Source organism: Xenopus tropicalis, chromosome 3 (genome assembly GCF_000004195.4).
Source record: "Xenopus tropicalis strain Nigerian chromosome 3, UCB_Xtro_10.0, whole genome shotgun sequence".
Classification (NCBI taxonomy): Eukaryota; Metazoa; Chordata; class Amphibia; order Anura; family Pipidae; genus Xenopus; species Xenopus tropicalis.
The window spans coordinates 92471349-92487463 of NC_030679.2; the positions used below are offsets into that span (position 1 = coordinate 92471349).

Genomic DNA, 16115 nt, shown 5'->3' on the forward strand with positions numbered 1-16115 from the left:
TTAAAAGGCAAACAACCACCACTCAATTATGTATTTTTTTTTTTTTTTATCAACTTGGTCAGTGCTAGTTTGAGAATGCTATTTTGGGAGTGCTATTTGAAGCTGTATTCTATAGCACACAGGTGCCATATATTTATTTGTCAAATTGCCCCTCTGTGGGCACCGGCAATTCCTTCAGGTTTTGATATATGAACTAAGAGCAACCTCCTCTTTAGATCAAAGCCTGCAAGAGTTGCCATGAATCTTCTTTGCTCCCTGCTGTCATGATCTTTTGGGCTGTTTGTCTGAACAAATAAAAAACAGTAGTACCGTGTATGTCCGCTTGTACCACATATGGCTGTTTGGTCCACAAACCAGTTACTGCCAGTGTACAGCCAATTTTAAATTTAAAGCCATACAGACTCTTGTCAGTCTTAAAACCTTGTGGGATATGGGGCCATACAGCAGAGCTGGATTATTCCAAGATAGCACTATATTCCAAATGGCAATTCTTGCTTTGAAATAAAGATTTTTTTTTGGGCTATGAGATCACAGAATATCAACCAGAAGATTACAGTGTTGAAACCAAATGCCAGAAACTAAGCCTGCATAACCTCTGCTAGCCAACATTATGCGTGATTAGGTTGTGACTGAAGCCACAAGGATGTTGCAGTAAGAATGTTAAAGACTAAAGCTTACTTACAGGGTTTTCTAATTTGTATTCCTTTGCCTCAGGTTCTTGTCTTTGTGGTTGTTTGTAGAGTTGCTTTTCCTTAAAAAGGAAAGATAGTTAGTATTTAAAAATTGTCAAATAAAACCAAAGGAGACCAGGAGAAATATGTCTTTGAAAATGTTTCTTATGAGATATAATGAAGTAAGATATCAAAGGTAGAGAGACATGCAACCACATATATACCGCCAATCTATGACCTGACCTACTACCTGCCCTAAAACATGAAAATGACATCAAGGTAGGGGGGTAGTGGTTTAAGAGACGTAGAGCTAAATACTCATTACTACCCATTACATAACATATATTGATAATTCATTGATGGTACATTTTACAGATTACATTTACATTTATTGACAGACCTATTAAACATGGAAATAGGTGTTCTGCACTACATTGATAGCACAGAGATACGTAAGAAGGGTCTAGCTTTTGTTTCAGGCCTGCAGATCAGTGTATTCTCCTTCAGTATAACAGTGGCCTTAGACCAGGGATCCCCAACCTTTCTTACTCGTGAGCCACACGGAGGAGAGCAACACAAGCATCATAAAGGTTCATGGAGGTGCCAAATAAGGGCTAAGATTGGCTATTAGGGGCCTCTATGCACACTATCAGCTTATAGGAGGCTTTATTTGGTAGTAACTCTTGTTTTTATTCAACAAAAACTTGCCACCAAGTCAGGAATTCAAAAATAACTACGTCATGTGGCACTGCACCATATTTTCATATAGCAAACTTTCCACTAAGCCAGCCTAGCAGTACTTAGCTAGTGGAATGGAAAGACAAATGATTTTATTATTATATTGCAGGCACCCTTTGCAGAATGTTTAGTGCTGTACCAGTCCCAAAATGAGAAATACAAAATGTGAACACACACAGCATTGTTGGTTTCAACTATTTTTGGCAGGACTGGTGCACTATTACTACAATATTTTTGGCCATGACTATATAAATATATATTGTGCTGATTTAGAGTGCTGATGTTTCTGCCTACATAATAGAATCCTAGGGGAGATAAGCAGAACACAGGGTGAAAACACCTTTGAAGTCTTGCAACCACAATCTGTTCACCACTGCAAGTTGGCTGAGCTGGTCAGTTATGTTGCTTTGTGATCAGGAGATGCATGTTGCTCCTTTTCCACGGTAAAAATAGAATAATCTACTCACATCCAGATTGACAAGCCAAAAAAACCATGGCAGCAGGCAAAGCAACAGAGTTAAAAATGTAAGAAAGAGACCAAAGCACAACTTATTGTGCTACACAGATATGGAGAACCCACAGGAGAACTGTACGGGACCCCTCCAAACACACCCATTCCCATACCTGAGAACTGTACACGCATGCAGTGACCTCACTAGCACAAGGCACTAGCCAAAACCAAAGGAGAATACAGTTGATGTGTGATGCATGTGTGAGTAGGGAAGTTGCTGCTGAAGGTGATGGAAAAATGAATTACATGTACAGCTTAGCATTGGCCTATGGGGAATATGGGCATCAATAGGAAACAAAATGACATATGATAAAGACACTGATGATAAAATAAGATGAGCGTAATGATGCATGATTTCATAATCTATAAAAGATACAAAACACACAAAGGTCTCCTTTTGGTCAGGTTACCGACTAAACTGAACTAAAGGTCCCCATACACGGGCCAACTATAGCTGCCGATATTGGTCCCTTGGACTGATTCGGCAGCTAATCGGCCCGTGTATGGGCAGAGCAGAGCGGCCTGGCCAACCAATATCTGACCTGAATCCAGTCGGATCGGAGACCGCATCGGCTCGTTGATGTGGTCCCCAAACCGACTGCCCCATAACCACAAATGTAATGTGTTATTTTTTTTTTAAAGTTACTTGCTACCCGATATCGCCCACCCGTAGGTGGGGATATCGGGTGAAGATCCACTCGCTTGGCGACATCGCCAAGCGAGCGGATCTTATAGTGTATGGGCACCTTAACTGTACAGAAATCGATTAACATGTTAAAAGCAAATGTGCTTAATCAGTTTTATTCTTCAGTGCATACAATTGAGGAGTTAGAGTTTCCAGTCCCACCAGATAAGGGCACAGGTTGCTGAGCTCAGTCTAGTCAGTGGCTGATGTAGGATATAGTACATATGATGTACTCAAAATAAATGTGAACAAGGCACCAGGGCCAGATGAAAAACATCCTAGGATATTTAGGGATCTTAGATCAGTCTAAGCCAGTCCCCTATTTTAGATTTTTTCAGACTCCCTTTCATCTGGTATGGTATCATGGATTGGAGGAAAGGGAATATAATTCCTATAATTAAAAGGGCATTACGATCTCAGCCTGGCAATGATAGGCCAGTAAGATTGACATTTGCGGTGGGCAAGTTAAATGAAGGCTTTGGTAAAGGATCACATTCAAAATTATGTTTGAGAATGAGGAGCAGTTCAGTAGTTATCTAAATCTATTGAAGCCACTTATACACTAAACGGGACAGCACTATGCTACTCCATAACGGAGAAGGACCTTGGAGTCCTTGTAGATAATTACCTTGGCTGTAGCCAAGCAATGTCAGGCAGCAGCTGCAAGGGCAAACAAGATTTTCATTTGTATTAAAGGAGGCAATGTTTTCGGGGGAGGAGGGGGTAATTTTTCTACTTTACAGAACATCTAGAATATGCTGTTCAGTTTTGGTCTCCAGTGCTCAAATGGGACATTATTGAGTTAGAGAGGGTCCAGAGAAGGGCAACTAAGCTGGTAAAGGGTATGGAAAGTCTCAGTTATGAAGAAAGACTGGCCAAGTTGGGGCTGTTTACACTGAAGAAAATGCACTTATATGAAATATGATAACTATATATAAATTTATAAGGGCAACACATACAATAAACTCTCTAATGCTTAATTCACCAGTAGGACCTCCCAGAAGACACAAGGTCATCCATTCAATTAGAAAAAAGGAAGTTCCATCTTAATATTGGGAAAGGTATTTTTAACCTAAGTTACTATGTTACAATGTAAAACTCAAAACATAAGATAAATGGTTTACTTACATTGGTCCAGCTGGTTCGTCATCTGCAGCCAACCAATCCAAGAAGACACAAATGAGGAGAAAAAAAATTTGGAAGAGAGTCAGTACTGCCATTATTACAAAAAGGCTTATACTGGTGCAATTGGAATGCACTCAGTAAATCATGGAGGCATCACAGCCACAAGAAGTGGAGAGCACCTTATTAAATGGCTGCTTATGTCACTCAAAATGATGTTTTAAGTTGTATTGGCCATGAAGGACTGCAACTGTAGTGGACAGAATCCTTTGGTTTATTTAAACCATCATGTCCCCTTAGTTCCAGTAGTTCACTCTCAAAAAAATTAATGACAAGACAAACCCAACATTTCAGTTGTAAAATCCTGCTGGTTGTTTTCTTGCAGTGGGGTTATAGCAATTGTGGAATATGCCCTTCATATATATTTCTACTCCTGTACTCAATCTACAGTTACTGCGCAGACAACTAAACTTCTCTAGGAAAAAAAGCTATATTTGCCTAAAAAAATACCACCTTCAGAGGGGGGTAAGCAGACGCAAAAGGAACTACTGGCATGAAACATCCCACAAGCTCTTCCCCGTCAGACTTCAGCTACTCAAAGAACATGTCATTAGGACCAGTGCTATCCAAGTGGACGCAAACATTTGGTATATCAACACTGGGCCAATTAGACGCAAAAAGCAGATAGTGCTGATTTCTGGCATTCAGGTTGAACTTATGTTATCAGTTAAATCAGCTGACTGCAAATAATGCCTTTGCATCTGACTGAAAACATTAAGATTATGAATACAATCATTATGTCTAGTTGTACCTAACATGTGCATCCCCTGCTGGCTGCTGTTTTTTGTTTGTTTTTTAATGCTAATTGTGTTCTAGTATTCACTGAAGTCTTGAAGAAACTTACAGCAGGATTCCACAAGAAGACTAGTGCACATGAAGCAAAAAGATGGAAAGAAGTAACACTCTCTGAAACGATCATTAGCACCTGCATGAGCACAAACATGGAGTAATATGATCACAGGATCTCTATTACTTCCTCTCTACCTGCTGACAATGCATTGGCAAAGCCAACAGGTAGCAAACAAAAATACAGTCTCGTAATAAAACAAAAAACATTGAAAAAAAGATTCACAAAATATCAACTGTTCTCCACAGCTGGGAAAATGCATTTTGAAATGAGACAGAAAAATCAGACTGAGGATGCAGGTAGGTGGCTTCTGCGTGCCGTATTAATGCATAGGAAAATTACAGGTAAACACAGGGCCTAAAATGACAACAAGCAGTTCCCTGTACACACATACACACAAACAGGCAAAATCCAAACCATTCACTGGAAGAAAAACATCACTGCTGGAAGGTGTTAAAAGTTTGCACAGGGTCTGAACTTAACACACATGACAGGATAGCTTGCCATTGGTACTGTAATGCCAGCATATGGATTACAGCATTTTTAGTTGCCTAACCTTTACACAACTACTCATATAAAATCAATTACTTCCCTTTTATCAATGGTGTAACTGGATTTTACTGGGTTCCAAAGCAAATTCAATTTACCACCCCAAACTATTGGTAAGTTGAAATATTCTGCCAAGATATATTAAAACTGTGGATTAATTAGGGAATCACTGGGCCCTCTGCACTCCTGGGACCCCTGCAGCCACTAGGTCAGCTTCCTCTGTAGTTACGTCCCCTGCCCTTTATAATTCTAAACTGTATCAATAATGTACAGGAGTAGATATCAAAGCAAATTTCTTAAAACAATCATTCCTCTAAAATGATAAGCCATAAGTATATCTATAATATGTATATCTATCTATATATGTTTATCTATATATCATACACATGATATATGACATGAGTTCCATGAGCGCTCTGCGATCTACAAGTAAACAGGAAGTATGTTTATCCCCTTTTTGAGTTGTTAATGGGGGGGGCTCAATTAAAAATGTGGTTCAAAAAATACATGGAAAAGGTACAATTACTAACCCTCTTCAACATCAATTTAAAAAGGTATTGACTAGATATCCCAGGCTACAATCTATGTACAGACTGAAAGTACTAATCCTTCCCATGGAAATGAAGAGTAGGTGTGCCTGGTACTGAAGCTGCGTTAGGTTCTGATCCATCTGCATTATAATTCTCATCGGGAAAAACAAGAATATCTAAGGTGCAGAAAACAAGAACGTAACCAGAAAAGACTGTTTATGACTTTACCGGTTGGACCTCTGCAGTTCATTTAGTTATATTTTAAAATTTTATTCATGTAAATTAAAACAGTCATCATAGAATCAAATATGGTACATGTAGGCACAAGTAGGGTAACAGACTGAGGCTTAAGATCTAGGGCAGGGCTATCCAACTAGAGATCCATGGGGGGGAGGTTGCCCTCAAATGCTCCATAGACTTCTCTGTATGACATTGTCATTTTAATTTAATCTGGCCCTCCAATTTGCTATATGAGAAATAATCAGCCCACTACATGATCAGCTTTTTATCTGATCTTGGAAATTCATTTTAATAGCTTTTTTCTTTTAATTATTTTTCCTATTATTCTTATTTCCAACCTGCACGTTAAAATACCATCTGGCTGTCCAGATCACTGGCCCACAGAAAAAGACTGAAGGGAAGACTTTACTAGGAGCTATGGTTTCCCTCTAACATGGTGCAATCCTGGACACAGGGATTTTTTGGTTTTATTGTAAATTTCCTTTAGAAAGTAGATTTTATTTAGCTGCATTTTGACTACTCAAAATATGGGATGAATTCTTCTTTCTGCACTTCACATAATTTGATTTTCACTGCGATTGACACATCCATGTTTGGCTGACACTATACCCTACATTGCTTTTGAAATAAATAATTGTATTGAGTAATACTTCATGTTAATGTGCAATTAATCTGCATTATCACAAAAAAGGAAAATTGTATGCAGCAGAAGCAAATATGTATACTTTATTATGCCCATATATTATACATTACTAGGAAGAGATTTGAGGCAAAACAAATGAAAATAGGGACAATGCCAGTGCAGCCTTTGCTCCATTCAGATAACACAGCTTACTTATTCCTCCTTCCTAAGATCTTTTAGTCGCCCGCGACAAATCTCCCTGACATGACATCCCACCGGTGAGAATGCAAATCGCCGGTGGGATGGCACACGCGGCGCCGGCGATTTGCTGAAGTTGCCTCGAGAGGCAACTTCCGCGAACGCGGTGCCGCATATGCCACCCCACTGGCGATTTGCATTTTCACTGGTAGGATGTCATATCGGGGAGATTAGTCGCCCGAGACATGGGAGATTTGACGCAGGCAACTAATCTCCCTGTGTGCCAGAGCCCTAAAAGTATTGGAGGTTTGTAAGATAGCTATAAATTAAAAAAGTTTCACAAGTACCCTTTCAGAACAAATGTTAAATAGCATGCAGCAATGAACTTTAATTATTATTAACAATTCAAGGTTTTAGGAAAACAGGCAGTTGCAAATATGCATCAAAAAAATCTAAATGTTTATTGAGTGGCTAAAATTATTAACCTTCAGCAATATTAATTTGGACTATTCTTTCTTTATCTAATCAAGCCCAATGCCTACGTGTCAACTCTAGGCCTATTATTGTCAGCTACAATAGAATATAAAGGCCAAGATCCTGCGTTACGTGAAAAGGAAAGATAAGATAGAGGAAGCAGGGTGAAAGCGTTAGAGGAACATTGATAAAGAAACAAATTTAATTTATAAGTGGCAGAAAAAAATAGCAAACTAAAAAATTAGTTGTGAAGAGTTGATGAGGGAAATTTCCGAGTGTTAACATCACGGGCTTGAGCAACCCCAACAACGGAAGCGAGATTAGACAAACTGGAAAAGCATGCAGAACTCGCACTTACCACCATAATATTTAGGGATTGATGCAATTGAAGGGGGAAAAAAAAAAAGAAGTCACAGTAACCGACAAATATCATTAGAGAAGATGCTGCCCTGGATCCCCCCCCTCCCTAAAAACAAAATTTAAAATAGACAAAAAAATAAATAAATAAAACCCTTGGGAGGAAAGAAGCAGGCAAAGTGATCCAATCTGAGCTGCTAAGAAAGAAGACAAGCAAAATGTGAGGAGAAGAGGAGAAAATGGTGCAAGGAAGAGCAGAATACGGAGGCAGTTCTAACTCTGAATAGAGCAGGATAGACACAACCTACTACTGAGGAATCTTTCTATTGCCAGTGAGCGGTGTATTGCATACTTTGAAAAACTAACTACATGTTATTTTTTTTTATTTTGAGGATTTCCAACACACACACGCATACATCTTCCATATGGTTAGCGGATACAAACTTAGAAAAAAAATAAAGAGACGCAAAATAAGTTATTATATATGTTATAAAACAAAAAAAATAAAATAAATAACAAATTCACCACACTGTTGCCATCTTAAGTAAAACAATATAAGTTGCAATAAATTACCTTGCAATCCCATGTGCTATAATGCATAGAAATGTTACTGGTCATATAAAGTCAAGCCCTTTTTGTTCAAACAGTAGATGGGATGAAATTTAAGCCAGACCTTAACAGCTTCATGCTCAACGCACATTATGGAGGTAACTACCATCATATCAAGTTTTAACAAACAACCTTTGAGAAAAGGGCTCTCTAGAAAGTCATCCAAGGCGAATTTTTGTCTTGGAATTCATGTAACTAGTACCACTATAGCAACAGAAACTACATTGATAGCAGTAAAAACATCTGCCGTTAGCATGCTTTTAGTGAGCCGTGCACTCTGTAGAACTGGCTGCTGTAAAGCCACGTTGAGCCACTTGAATCAGTAGTGCTCACTGCACCTTACGGTCAAGGTCTTGGGCTAACAGCAATGCTTTTCGAAACAAAGCATCTTAGATTGAAAGAAATGGGTTGCAGGTCAACTAAAGCCTATTAAAGATGCATAGGGGTAACTAGAGAAGCAGCAAGTCATAGCCAGCAGGAACAAACCTTAGTCATGCTGGTTGGTTTGAAATGCACTGCTGAACTGAAGGATTTTGAGCAATTATACCTAAGAGACTAACTCTTCTGCCATTAGTAAAGCTTAAAAGGCTTAAATGATGGAGGGAGGAATTTGATGAGAACCCTCATATTTCAAAGTGCTTTGCTAATCCTTCAAAATGAGTAGCATTCACAGAAGAACATATGAATACCTGTATTCCATTACAATTCAAATTTCAATAATTTTTTTCACTAAGAATCCAAAATGGTTAAAAGCTTTAATAATAAACCATAATGAAAACACAGGCAAACATTTCAGCAGTGTGTTCCATGCCAACAGCAAGGCGGCATTCATATATCAGACTGAATGGGATTGTACACAGGCCTAGTAGTTAGAAACAAAAGCATGAAAACATGAACATCTGGGTGACGTTACTTTCGGACACAATATTATCGAGAAGCAGAGCATTCAGGACTAGCACTTACCTTACATACATAGGAAGGGAAGAAACTTGAGAGGGATGTGTTAAGCCCAACAAACAAATTATTTCTTACGGTAAAATAGAAATGATCTTAAAAAGGCTACTTTAAAAGCTAGCTCTTACTTGACAGAACATAAAATGTTGATTCTATAAATTAATAAATCAAATTACAGTACAGTTTAAAAATACAAAATCAAAGGAGGTGACCGAGTACATATGTTGCCCTGGATCACAAACACTAAAATTAAAAATGAGAACTTGCTCAAATGGAAATTACAGGCTATTTAACAGGCTCTCTCTTATCTGGGGGGGGGGGGGGGGGGGGGGTAAATAACAAAACGTTGCATGTGTGTGCATGTATGTATAACTCTGCCTGTTGGATATGCATGAAATTACAGCGTTTGGCATTTTTGTGCCGAAATCCACCCAATGTGACCACTGACAGGAGGATGCTATGCCAGTGATGGTGCAACATGGGGCAGACCAGCACAAATGGTACTTTCTATAGGTGTATTACAGCCACAAGCCAGCTTCAGGGCAATGGCAACTCTGGGTGCTTGATTTTTTTTTTTTTTTTTATTGCCCAGATTTGAAGCTCTGTGGGTGGGTAGCAAACTGGAAATTATTCCCTATTCATTGGACAAGCAATTACAGATGCACCCTATGCATCTGAAAGCTGTTGCATGGAAACCTGCCTGGAATCAGTGTGCCATCTGTAAACAAATGTACCCTGAAAATAAAAGGGAAATGCATTTGTGTACATAATATATGTCATTCAATTGGAATATGTAACACCTGTAACTACCAATGTCCCATGTCACAACACAGGAAGGACTGTATTAAAGGAACAGTAACACCAAAAAATGAAAGTGTATATAAGTAACACCAATATAATGTACTGTTGCCCTGCGTTGCCACAACTGGTGTGTTTGCCTCAGAAAGACTACTATAGTTTATATAAATAAGCTGCTGTGTAGCCATGGGGGCAGCCATTCAAAGGAGAAAAGGCACAGGTTACTTAGCAGATAACAGATAAACCCCCATTATATGGGGCTTATCTACTAGTTATCTGCTATGTAACCTGTGCCTTTTCTCCTTTTTTCCAGCTTGAATGGCTGCCCCCATGGCTACACAGCAGCTTATTTATATAGTAGCTTTTCTGTAACAAAAACACCAGTTTTTTTGCAGAGCAACAGCAAATTATATTTTAATTACTTTAAAACACTAATTTTTTGATGTTACTGTTCCTTTAAGCGCTCACATATAGGTAGCTCTATTTCACCAATATATTACTCAGAACTTATTATACAAAACAATTTGCCTAAAATAGGTAATAGTCACACAGGACTGAAAGCAACTCCACAGTTTTACCGTGTACAAAATATGGTCCTCGGTTATCCCAATTTTGGCTAATTCAACTTTGGTTTTATCAGAAATGTAGTTGCTTTCCATCATTTTTTTGGAATTCTTTAAAAAAACCAAAACAAAACACACAACACTGTACAGTTTGGACACAGATACACTATGGGAACAACTTGCAGAGTGTTTGCGTGTGTGAAAAAGTAAGGGCAGAGAAAGGCATTTTAACATGCGTGTGAATAAAACCCATCTGAAGATCAACAATTCAGAACAAAAGTAGCTATGGATTTTTGGCTCGCTGTTGCTGTTTTCCTGCTTAGTCATATTTTTGTTGAAAGTTATGAATCACTTCTTCCCCAGTTTTTTTTGTGAGGATCTGTATTTTTCATTTTCTTTGGTGTAATAAAGACATCTGCAAGGGATTTATCTGCCTTAACATTATGCTTTATGAATATCTAGCCAGCTTTTGTTTACATTTTCCTGAAGCGCAAAATGTCTATTCTGAATGTAAATACATAAAAACTAAATAAAATACACATTTTTGCCTACAAGACATCTTTAATTTGATGAATTTTACCCCTGCATAAGCAATAAATCTTAAGGCAAACAGCAACCTTTTAGGTTGGTCTCCATGCACAAGCTTACTTCAAAATCTAGTGGCTTCACAATGGTTTGTGATGCTCTGGATTTTGCACAATATATCCAGATTTTTGTGCCAGGAGAAAAATAACATGAGAAAAATGTTTTCAATTAAACAGGGGACCACTCTCTTTATCCCAATTTATTTTTTCAGTTTTAGAAGCTAATAATTTACAATTACAAACATCCCTTTTCCCAACTCTTACCGTCTGGCACCTCGTCCGGCCTCTTGCGCTTTTCATACACCACAATAACGACAGCCAGGATAACAATCTCTGCAACAATACCCAAGAAGGGCCACAGAGGTGCTAAATTACTGCGTACACGCAAGATGGTGGTGGTGTTGTCTGAGCCAACAGTGTTGGAGGCATTACAAAGGTAAGTGCCAGGGTCATTATTGATATCCAGGTTAATGATTCTCAGCTCTGTATTGTTATCTTTGTTGGTAATAAAGATGCGTCCACTTGCATTGTTGACCTCCTGTAAAATAATAGGAGAAAAATAAGCACCATCAACAATATCTAATCTATACATCTGCCAAAAAGCCTATGAACAAAAAGAAAATGTCTGGATTCTATTCAACCAGAAAATGGACTATACTAATGTTTTATTATTACTGTAAGAAAGGATACATACATAGATCTGATTCTTGATATCCCCAAACAATGTAGGTCTCTATAAAAAAAAAATATTGCATAAAGCAGCTCAGGTGTAAATCCCTTATTCATCTAAATAAACTATTTTCATAAAAAAAAATTAAAAAAAAATAATTATATATATATATATATATATATATATATATATATATATATTTTTTTTTTTAGTAGATTGTGCCATTGGGAAATCCTAAATAGAAAACTACCATTTTTAGTACTAAGGACCACTCTCTGGATTATATGATTCACAGTGCACACACACAAACCAAGGGCCCACATACATACATGCAAGGCCACATCAGCCAATGAATAGACAAAGTCTTTTGCTCCTTCACTACTTCCTGTTACAGTTAGAGCTGCATTATTTCTAGCCAGGTGACTCCGAGGGAGCACACAGCCCATCACTAAATTGTGGCTCAAGGTAAACAATCTAAATGGGCAATATTTACTGATATATATTCCAGTTTGGCGAGATTCTTTAATAGGCCACTTAATGTGACAAACCATCTGGTTAAGTATAAGTTATTTATTCTGGGGGTATTCCTTTTTATTTTCCTTTAAGATAGTTGCACACAGCATTTTGTTGCAGTAAGCATGTTTAAAGGGGTTGTAAACCCAGCCATGATGCTGTTCCACTGCACCCCCTAGTTTTGCTATAAAAGTTACCAAAAAAAAAATTATAGATGCTTGAAAATTCACCAATGGAAATTCTACTAATAACTTTATTATAAATTAAAAAGAATTGACAAGTGAGAATGCAGATTGCAGGAACAAAGAACAGGGAGCTAGATTTACACAGATCAGCTGGGATTCTCATTGGAGGATTTTTCACATTTTAAAGCAGTGAAGATTTGAGGAAAAGTTTAGGAAGTTTAATTGTGCAATATTGCTTTGAGAATACAACCCTGCTGTTGCTGGACTACAGATCCCAGCATTCCACCACTTTCATAATATGTAACATTATTCTGGAATTTGTAATCCAGTAACAAATGAGAAAAGCTGAGCAGTGCGGTGCAGCAGGGTTTACATCACATTTAAAGGACATGTAAAGCCTACATTTGCCTACAATGTATATCAGTTGGGCACGTCTAACCCACCCAAATGGCATCATTTGTACTGCATATATCCCCTCCGTTTGCTAGCACCATCACATTTTCCTAAAGCAAATAGCAGCTTTCACCCGGTGGCCATTTTTCCTCTGATACATAATTGGATGCATTTAAATCTGCAAACAGCATACACACATACAGACCCTTATTCAGCATACATTTCATCAAGAATACAGGCTCACACAGGCACAACTGCCTCTGATAAAAGTTCTGCTTTGTTTGAGCTGAGCTCAGAGTTGGCTGGGAGAAAAAAATTGAAGCAGACAGCTAGAGCTGAGTTTCTATGGGAACCAGCAATGCCATCTCTTCACTGGCTGCTAGACTGGGGGCATGTTTAGTAATCTGAGCTTAGAACAACTGAGCATGCCCACAAGCCAACAGCCAAAGCAAATTCCCAAGGGAGGGGGCTGAGTGGGTTAGAGGAGGAGACATGTTGCAGCCTTAATATTAATCTCTGGACAGCCAGTGTGGCAGGTATTGAAAGATTTCAAAGAGGCTATTTACCGATTACATTTTTGTGTGTGGGGTTTACATGTCCTTTAAGCACTTTTGAGTGATAATCACTTTAATTAAACTGCATTGGTTGGTTACAATTGTTAATTAAAGTGAATGGAGGCCAATGTGATCACTTTACCCCCGCCCATGAAACAATAAAATGCTCCCAAATTTCCCTGTTTGCTGTTGATCTTAGTTTCAAATACTGGGCTAATTTACAAAGCAGTGCAGTTACTTAGAGAAACCAAGTCCATACTAGTGTCCCCTGTGCCAGGGCAGATAGCAATTTCAACTACAAAGGTGGCAGGAACTGACACAAAGAAGTTTTACAGTAGGAGAAACAGCTGATTACCATCAGTAGGACCTTAAAAAAAAATCAATCAAGCAACACAATATCTGGTTAAAAGGGAAGGAAAGCTACGGACACTGTTTTCTCCCAATAGTTTAGCTTTGTGTGACTTCCTTCTCCTGCTGCCAGTTATCTTTCCCTGTTCACTGGTAACTTTGGGCTCAGATTACATGGAGGAGGGAATAAGGAGGGGGAGAGCGAGAGAGAAGCAAGTTGCATAGGTTCATGCCCATGCCCGGGAGGTGAGAGAAAGAAGTCTGATATAGAAGTCGATGTGTACAGAATTGAAGTAAAGGAATGCCATGTTTCTATTGAAACTCAGAGCAGCATTACTGTGAGTGTTTATTGGTATATTTACATAGACCTTTCTGATAAAGCTTACTTAATCTTAACTGTGCCTTCTTTTTTAAATTCAAATACAAAATTGATTTAATTATGGACAATGCTAAACTAAAGTCTTAAGACAATGACAAACTGGGAATATTTGGGGGGAGAAAAAGGTACAAGTGGGTTTAGTTCCCAAAGGGGCCCTCTGCAAAAGCAATGCCTTCTTCATTTTCTTTTGGCCAGGACCTTTCTAGCTGAATATTATGAGATAAACCTGACTGCATACAACACTGACCTAATTAGTATGTGCGTATGCACACACACAAATTTTGCGTGTGCCAGTGCACACAACATATTGTTATGCAAAGAGAATATACTTAGTTTCAGTAGCGTAACTATACAGCAGACCCCACATAGTGGCATGGCGTGGGCTGGAAGTGTAGTGCGAGAGGGCCGGGAGTGGGGACCGTGGAGGAGTGACCTTTGCCCCATGAAAAAAATGTGCACACAAAAGATAATTAGTAGACAAAAAAACATAAAAGGATCTTTGCCAGACAGTGACCTATTTGTTGTTTTGCCCAATAAAAAAAAAAACAAAACACTTATGGATGTTGACCCAAGTTCAGAGATCAGCTACCTGACTTTATTTTACTAACGATACGCTTTTGTAATAACAAACAAGAAGAGGGAGCCTAGAAAGATATAAGTTATTCCACTGCATGTATGGTCTCTTATAAGAGGTCTATTTTGGGAAAAGTATAAAACATTTTAATTTTGCACTGTAAAAATCATTTAAAGAAAAGTGCTACCTAAGCACATAAACATATGGCAAAGCTTTTCTCTTCTTTAGGACTTTTTTAAAGAAAAAAAAAACAAAAAAAAAAAATTGTGTATAAAAAGGAACAGAAAGTCTTTACTACAGTTCCAGAAGGGTATTGACAATGCCGTGCCAAAGCTTCTATAGAAAGTGAAACCAGTTAAGTCAATATCTTAGTAGATTTTAAGAGGTGCTATTTGCCATTGGCTAAAAGTTCCCTAATAATTCTTTTTTCCCTTTGGATTATTCTCTAAATTAGGATGACTAATATAAAAGAATTTGCAATAATTTTTTGGGTACCCCAGAAGAAAAAATATATATCCAGAATTTCAGTTACTGCATACTTACCGTTAGACCTCCATCAGTTATCTTATACCACGTCCAATCTGGAGGTGGGTATCCAACACATTTGCAGTAGAGTATAGCCTCTTGTCCTTCATTTTTGTTTTCACTTTTTTTATGACCACTAATTTCTGGAACAGCTAAAATAAATAAATACATACATAAAATTCAGTCATTTGCATTTCTCATTCTCTATTTAGCTTCCATGACATAAACCCTATGATCGGTCAAAGATTGAGTTTGTGCTAGTGTAGGTCTTTGCTCTGCTTGTTTGCAAATACTGAACATCAAATGTGCTCAAGGTTATATTAAAACAAAGAAGGAAGACATTTTGGGTGCTTTGCCAATGTGATACAATACCCTGTCATTGTCCAATCCCTAAAAATAAACAAGTTTCCAATATAATTTTTCTTACTGTTGTTGAAATAATCAATCCAGGTTTCCCTGCTGCCACAGGCAGCCCCAATTCCTTTCTGCTGTAATCTGATCCGAATGACTGATCCGATTGTACGTGTTTTAGGAGTTTTTAACCCCAAATAATGATAAATTCATTCTTGGAGCTAATATCATTCACTATTTGTGCTTGTTTTATAGTCTGATCTGGCAGCAACAAAAAGTGGCAAGACATTTTAATAAATATCTGTGTGCCAAACTTGCTCCACACAGCTCACTGCTGAAGATATGTTTGCAAAATATAATAATTAAGATTAAATGGGTGGTTAACCTTTAAGGATTTTTTTTTTTTTCATAAAAGGCATATAAGCACTTTTTCAATAAGTTTTTATTATTTTTTTTGCTCCACTTTGCTAATAAATGGTTTCAAAAAGCCTGACTGTCATCTCACCCACTA

General features: G+C 38.0%; 1 protein-coding gene across 6 annotated transcripts in view; it reads right to left on the bottom strand.

Moving 5' to 3' along the window:
• The window catches only part of nptn (neuroplastin), a 40662-nt gene that overhangs the window by 2087 nt on the left and 22460 nt on the right, over window positions 1-16115 (bottom strand). For 4 of the 6 annotated variants that reach the window (XM_012966685.2, XM_012966681.3, XM_012966682.3 and 1 more), the window contains 4 exons: window positions 15272-15405; window positions 11377-11650; window positions 3734-3755; window positions 683-751 (listed from right to left, as the gene is read on the bottom strand). In XM_012966685.2, coding sequence (XP_012822139.1) covers window positions 691-751; window positions 3734-3755; window positions 11377-11650; window positions 15272-15405 — 491 coding nt within the window. In that variant the 3' untranslated portion in view covers window positions 683-690. The remainder of the gene's footprint in view (window positions 1-682; window positions 752-3733; window positions 3756-11376; window positions 11651-15271; window positions 15406-16115) is intronic. The other 2 variants (XM_031897995.1, XM_012966684.3) reach the window with 1 other exon arrangement.